This window comes from Cyprinodon tularosa, unplaced genomic scaffold (genome assembly GCF_016077235.1).
Source record: "Cyprinodon tularosa strain WSP-4 unplaced genomic scaffold, ASM1607723v1 ctg359, whole genome shotgun sequence".
Taxonomy (NCBI): Eukaryota; Metazoa; Chordata; class Actinopteri; order Cyprinodontiformes; family Cyprinodontidae; genus Cyprinodon; species Cyprinodon tularosa.
The window spans coordinates 1,791,371-1,799,244 of NW_024039073.1; the positions used below are offsets into that span (position 1 = coordinate 1,791,371).

General features: G+C 36.6%; 1 protein-coding gene across 1 annotated transcript; it reads right to left on the minus strand.

Moving 5' to 3' along the window:
- Window positions 1–1,496: 1,496 nt before the first annotated feature.
- Window positions 1,497–6,447, minus strand: zgc:65997 (uncharacterized protein LOC794398 homolog). Its single transcript, XM_038295731.1, has 4 exons — window positions 6,082–6,447; window positions 3,371–3,548; window positions 3,132–3,226; window positions 1,497–2,810 (listed from the first exon to the last, which is right to left on the minus strand). Exons 1-4 carry the CDS (start codon window positions 6,406–6,408, stop codon window positions 2,619–2,621), a joined length of 792 nt encoding a protein of 263 aa, XP_038151659.1. The 5' UTR covers window positions 6,409–6,447; the 3' UTR covers window positions 1,497–2,618.
- Between the last annotated feature and the right edge of the window lie 1,427 nt (window positions 6,448–7,874).

Consider the following 7,874-nt stretch of genomic DNA (forward strand, 5'->3'; position numbering starts at 1 on the left):
AAAAAAGATACGTCTGTGCCCGATTTAAAGTTTGAGATGTAACAGCTTCCTATTCATATGTTATATAAAAAATACAAATCTGAAAGGTGTGGCATGCCAATGTCTTAAACCCCATTTAGTGTGATACTCCTAAATACGTTTTGGAAAACCAATTATTTTTATGCTGGTGAAGGTTCTCAGTCATCCAGGTCATAGTTATTCAAAATAATAATAATAATAATACAAAAAAATCTACTGGACTTGGATTCCAAGGTTAGAAGATGTTTCGCTTCCCATCCAGGAAGCTTTTTTCAATTCAAAATGTCAGGAATAGCGTTGAGTTTGAGGTATTATACAGTAGCCCAACAATTTTTTGGGGGGACCGAACCCCAGGAATGACAATTACTTTTAGTTTACTATTGAGTCAATCTGTCTTTAGATTGATCTCAACTATCTGAGATGATTACCTACTTTCTGGTAATCATCTCAGAGGCCTATGGACGTCCACAGCGCAATCGCAGAATAGTCACTATTGGAACCTTCATGGAGAGGTGGAAATTTGAAAGTTGTTGATATAAGCAGCTTAATATAGGGCATTTCTAGTGGTAAATATATTAGATGTGGCAAGAAAAACTGGAAAAAAAGCATAGTGGTTTAATTTGCAATAGTCAGGGAAAAACTTCTAAGAACTGGGAAAAACTTTTTAAAGAAATTTTATAGAAGCATTGTATGTATTTCTCCTGATATAAACTTAACAACGTACTTATAAATGTGTTAATTCGTATGTTAAATTTTTTATTTTTTTTTCAGTCATAAAGATATACATGCAGTAAAGTAATGTAACGCCTTTCTTTGCAGTCACCTAACACTAGCAAAAAAAAGAAAAAAACTTTAAATCAAATTGAGGCATTCTTAATTAAATAAGCTTAATAGGTGTAAAATGAAATAATAAAAAAGACAGTGAACACTGAATACAGGAATCCACACACTGTTAAAAGAGTAACTCAGAGAAACATTAAAGGAGAAAACTGGGTAAACAAAATGCTGCCCTCTTCTGGTTAAAGAAGGATAGCGTTACATCATGATGGGGGAAAAAAACCCAACAACAGTACGGCGAGCGTTACGGGACAAAATGTCTTCCACGATGTCCGCATCACCTACCTTCTCAAGTGATGAGGTTTGTTTACATAGATAATTTTACAGATAGTATTTCATTAGTCTGTGTGTTCAGTACCGTCTCAGTTCATCTCTCTCAACTTGCCGTAGTTACTTTCGAGCGTAATGGGCGATCTCGCAATCGCTAGTTTGTTGGCTCTGCGCTTGCCGTAGCGCAAAGATGTCTGCCTCCATGGCTGCGAGACCCGCTCCTATGTAATTATAAATAACGAATTCTAAGGCAACGCAAATATTAAGGTTAAGAGGCTGAGCTCGTAGATGATGATAAATAACATAGTTATGTATAATATATTAAATTTCTGACTGTATATCCCTCTAATTATTACACACTGTAGCTTTAAAAAGCAAAAAAAAGTAACTTTATCATTTTAAACAGAAGGTAAACAAAGGTGTTGTTTGAATGAGTAAAAAGTTGGAGCCCCCCCACTCTGACAGGTAGTTCTACATTATCAGGTTAAAGTAACTCAATACTCATCTTAAAAACAGTCATAGTTGCATAGGAAGTGTCCTATGTGCAGGGTTTAATGTTCATAGCTTTGATCCCCATGTAAGAAGAAGGCTAGGAACTACAATTTCATAAGCAAGGAAGATGGAAGGGAAATGAAACTGAAAAGGAAGAAATCCCAATGATTAAGGCAAGTAACAAAAAGTCTACTTGTACTTCTGTCAGTTTTGATCTGGGGGGAGTCATTTATACACAAACTTTTATATAACCTTTATTTGTGAACATGTTCTTCTAATGTACAGAAAGCAGAGATGCAGTCGGCCATTACATCATCAGCCAAATAACCAGAAATGAACTAATACCAAAGGGTTTCCAGGCTAGAACAACAACATGGATTGATGAAGATTATCTCCCCCAAATTTAAGTTCTTACTTTTAATATTAAGGGACATATGATAAGAAGCCTCCAGCATGCATTTACTGTAGTCTCCTGTTTTATATGGGAAGAAGGAGGTTCTAGTTTTCTAAATAAAAAATCTGTCCATCATGATTTTGTATTGTAAATTACACCAATTTTTCCACTTAACGCACCAAAAATACCATTAGTTTTTGTATCAAAATTTAAGAACAATTGTTCTAGAATATGCAGAAATTGCCTTAAATTGTTTAGATCTTGACTTTTCTGAACAGTTTAGGTTTGAGATCTTGAACTCTGAAAGTTTCTGGATATTTGTTCATCGTGCCAAAACAGTTTATAGCTGACAATGGAAGCACAAGTAATCTATAGAGTTCCTATATCTTAGAGGTTGACCTTAATGTTGACGATCACAGTAATTTTGACTGAACTGACTTTGGTGTAGACGTAGAGATGGTGACCTGATAATTATTCTTTCAAAAACCTCCAGTAAAGCACTTGTAGTAGTTGTGTCAATAGTAAAATCCCTGCCTATCTCAGCATTATCTGCTCAGAGAATCGGCACACTAGGGTGAAGTCACATCTTTGATCCCACTTTATGATTCTACCAAGGAAGCTCGGCTCCGTCCCAGTTGTACGCCTTTCCTGTCTTTTCTATGCTTAGTGAATTAATGATGGCCATCAGACAGTTCACAGAGTGTTCAGCACTGAACAGCTTGTCATTTGGCACGTTCTTGTGATACGGCCGGGAAAGGTCCGTGTTGACTGTTCCTGGGTGTAAGGACACACACACCACCTGGAAACGGTGAAAAAAAGACGGGTTAGAATAAACTTATCCATCAGAGGTAAACTGATACTACAGCAGTATCCTTAAAAGCTGCGCTCAAAATGTGAATTTTTAATCCTTTGCATGAAATTTCAATAATAACTGGTTGGGTTACTTGTGCATAAGCAGATAAAGGTGGAGGACGGTAAAGGCATGCAATATATGTTGGAAAGAGCCTTTATATAAACCCTGAGAAGTGTTTTGTTTGTTTTGTCCTAATAGTAGGAAAATCAATCATCTATTTAATATCAAAGTGAAGTAAAAGGCTTAATTATGACTAAGAACTGTTACCTTAGGTCGACTGCGCCCCAGCTCTATGGATAAATTCCTTGTGGCCATGTTGAGAGCTGCTTTAGACATTCTGTAGCTGTACCAACCACCAAGTCCTAGAGAGAAAAGTGAGAGGGTTGAAGGAAGAAGAAGAAACATACTTGATATTTCCCACAATCTACATGTAAGGGCATAAAGTAAAAAAATTAAAATAAAATACAAAACAAAAGGCTGTGAACCATGAATCATTAAAAAGATACCGTTGTCTCCAATGGATCCGACTTTGGCCGTGATGTTGACGATGATGCCGCTGTGCTGCTTCGCTTTCTCTGCAGGCTGCTGACCAAAAGCACCGCCGCCCTTCTGAAGGAGAGGGGTAAAATATTTGGCCATTATCAGGGGGCCCACGGTGTTGGTGGTCAAGGTGGTTATGATGCCCTGAGAAGGTAAAAAAAAACATATTTGTAAAGGTATTTCTAAGAATAAATAAATGATAGTACACAACTAACAGTAAAAAGCTATAAATTGTTTTAACCTCTTACCAAAGTGGCTAAGTTATCTTCCACTTTAGTCAAATAACAGCCAGAAAGTTGTATGATGGAATTTTATGTAATAAATCAACAAAATCAAGAAGGTTTCAGAATATTTTACTTTAATACCTTAAAATAAAATTCCATGAAACAATTTGCTTGAGAAGTCCCCTATTAAATAATCCTTATCAGCCTATGGCTGTGCCGGTAACCTCTAACCCCTCAATCACTATATAGAAGACAGACTTTCTAGTGGACTCAGTTAACAGACCCCAGATCACCGCACAGTTCCTGCGCCATCTTTGTTCTCTCTTGCCTAAAAAAACAGATCCCATGATGCATAGCGAGGAGAGCTCTTGCAAAGCATTCTGGGATATATCTGCTTGTCTGGTAACCATGGCTGTGAACTACTTTTCGAGGTGCATTGTGGGAGATTTTTAGTCCACTACTTTTTCCATCCACAAAACATTTGGACCCTCATAAAATGGTGTAACGACTATATAGTGCTCTATAGAGGTTAGGGCGTATGTTCGGACACACTTGGTGTGTATTTATTTTTTTATCCCAGGCAGGTTAGTTACCAAGGAAGAAAAACCAGGACAGGGTAAAGGCAGTTAGGGTTTATAAATGAATGAGTAAATCTAATTTCATGTTTTTAATGCTCTTTTAATGCTCTTAGAAATAATTTTAATGCCAAAAACATAAATATAGTAATATTTGTCGAAATTTGCATTTTCCCCATTCTCTAGCTTTTTCTCAGCCTCGAGCTTCTTTTCCGAGCATCCAGCTTTACGATCAACCGGGAGCAGTTCTGCACAAATATATTGCAATGTAATTTATCTGATGAATTTTAATGAAGCATTGTAAATGCCCCGATAATCACATTTAATGAATTCTAATGCCAATTAAGGCCTTAGTTAAAAAAATAATAATTTAATAACTTTTGATCATTTTTAATGATCCGCAGAAATCATGAAGTTGCAATATTTAAACACCTCAATCTATCTTAATAAAAGAAAAGGTTATAGGCCCTTAAAGACCTTTGGCTTCACATACAAAACATTTTCCAAACACATTGTGATCAACTTTAAGCCCCTGTCAAGAAATGGGGGATCGAGTTATTCTATCAATCCGATGCTGCAAATCCACCAGAAAAGTCTCAAACCGTAAACATATATTTAAAGACACATAACACAATAAAACTGTTTTTAAAACTGGCTGTGTTCCAAATGAAAGTAAAGTGGAATTCATTTTTAAACATCCAAACATCTATGTGTTGCAGAAAACTAGCACTAAACATAGTGACGGAAGTGTCATGCTGTGGGACTGCATCTTCAGCAGGGCAAGGAAAACTGCTCCCAGCTGATTGGCTGACTTGAACCAAAGGTCGTCCTGTTCTATAGATAACTGCAGGGCACACGTTTTAGATGATTGGTTATAAAATAAAGTGGGGGGAAAAAACAAACAAACAGTTTTTTATTTTCTATTTTAGAATAATACACTTATTAGCTTTAAAAACATTTTATTACAAAAAAGTTAAACTTTGAGATGAAAATTTAATTAATAGAATAGAAAATCCCTTTATTGTCCCAAAATGGGGAAATTGTGGTGTTATTTAATTAAGCTTAAATTATCATGTTGCATAAGTGCTGTCAACTCCACTGTTCAAATAGATATTGGGGTTGGCATAAACAGCAATACCCCATCTTACCAGACATTTAGCCAGAACATTTTAATAAGGGTAGTCAGGCAATAACCAATGTACACTGAGGGGTGGCCAAAAGTGAATGCCAGAACTTCAGGGTCGATCTACACTGTTCCAAAAGGAAAATCAACAAGCACAACATCCATATTCTCTAAATACAGACAAAATATACTTTCCTACAGCCTTTGCTAACAAATAGATACAAATATTTAAACATCCAAGCCGTCTCAAATAAAGGTGTAGTGGCCAAATTCATTCAGTTTTATTCATTTTCATTACCTACCTACTTTTATTAATAATCATTCCAGATACAATTAATATATATGTTCTAATATCTACAATTCATGGATTACTTGTTATTAAAATATGTTATTTATCTCTGATTTCAGTGAAGGTTCCTAGATGACTTACAGAGACATCATTTTCTCCTCCAATATAAGACAAAATCTGTATTGATCATATTTAATGTTAGTATATTAATGTGCATAATTAACCACAGTGTTTTAGTTGTCAGGTAAGTGTTACAAATAGAAAAATTTAATGTTAAATTCGTTACAATATTCCACTTGAGAGTATTACTGCTGCCACTGTGTATTAGAGGGAAAGAATGGTAGGGTGGGCACCTCTGGCCCCCCATCTAGCTCCGCCCCTGCATCTTGCACCAGATATTCAGAAAGCTGATTGATGCTCTCTTCAAAACCTAATTACACCACATCAATAGAAAAACTCAGTCTACCTGCGCAGAAACATCCCTCAGACTAGTTTCTCCTTTCCCGCTAGGATGAAGCATCGCCGCAGAGTTCACCATCAGATCCACGCGGCCGAAGTTCTCCTTCACGCGCTCGGCTGCTCCGCGGACGTCCTCCTCCCGGTTCACGTCCAGCTTGAGGATCGTGACTCTGCCTCGGTGTTGTTCGGCGAGGCCCCGCAGCTCTGCCGCTCCATCTGGGTTTCGACACGTTGCTATGACCGAGGCGAGGCTTTTATTCTTTAATACATGTTTGCAAAATTCAAGCCCCAAACCTCTGCTGGCACCTTGAATTAGAGCTACTGGGGAAGCCATGGCATGAGAAACACCTGCTCACGTGACTGAACTAGTATTGTTGTTGCATTCAAAGTCATTGCACGGCTCGTTTTTTAACAATTATTAGTCTAAACGAAGACTAGTGGGATTAAATATCCCTTACAGATTAGCTGCTTTTGACCAACAGGTCAATAATTATTAAATATATCATAATTAGCATCGTTTGTATTTTCAAACTTTATGGAAAATGAATTATTTTAGAGGAATAATAAAAAAACATGATGTACCTGAAGGTAACACGTTTCACAACAAGAACAATACGCCCTCTGCTGGTGACTTTTAAAAGCACTTACACAATTCATTGCGCGTGCTCGTTATGAATTACACAAAAGCAGAAAAACAGAAACAAGGAGGGGAAAACAGGAATACAGAGGATGAAAAGTATATGAATTAAACGTGATTTATATAAGAATATAAACGTAACTTTGTGCTTTTATTTATCTGTATTTAATTAAGTAATCCTAGAACCTATGTATCAGAAACTGCATAGACATCTCTGAAAATGACTTAGACAAGTTTTATTGTCATTTTGTATGCACAGAGTGTATGCAAGACGAAATTTCGTTTAGTACAGCTTTTCAGACAGTAAATGAACATTCACAATCCACAAAGTGCAGCATTGATCAAATGTAAACAGTGTGGGAGAAAAAAACATGGTGCAAGGTGCATTGATATGGAAGTTCAGAGCATTAAAATATATGGTATATATGCAGGGGCGGAGCTAGTTGGGGGGCCAGGTGTGGCCATGGCCACCCTGAGCCAATCATTGGCCACCCCTGTGGCCATCCCTACCATTTTTTCCCTCCAGTGGAATATTCAAAACATAATAATAATAATAATAATAATAATTTTTTTGTTAAATATGCACATCAGTATACTAACATTAAAGATAAGTACAGATTTCATGCTCTTTCCAGAGCTACACTTTGTGTTATATATGGGGTAAAATGATAAAATGATGTCTCTTCAAGTCATCTAGGAGTCTTCAGGGAAATAATAGATAAATGACTATTTTAATAAAAAAAACTTCTTATATAATCAATTTATGTAGCTATAAGCACTTGTAAATATAAATTTTATGCAGAATGATTATAGATAAATATAGGTAAGAAAAGACAAAGAAAAAGATGTTCGCCCCAGAACTCAAACCTGAAAGAATTTTATCCACTATACCTTCCATCTAGAAAGCATGGATGTTTAAATATATGCGTCTATATGTTAGCAAAGGCTGTAGGAAATTAAAGTTTGTCTTTATTTTGAAAATGTGGATGTTGTGCTTGTTAATGTTCCTGGTAGAACAGTGTAGATTGACCCTGAGGTTCTGGCATCTATCCACTATCGGCCACCCCTCAGTCTACATTGGTTATTGCCTGGCCACTTTTATAAAAATGTTCTGGCTATGCCTCTGCATATATGCAGTAATCAGTGGCACGGGAAGGGGGGTG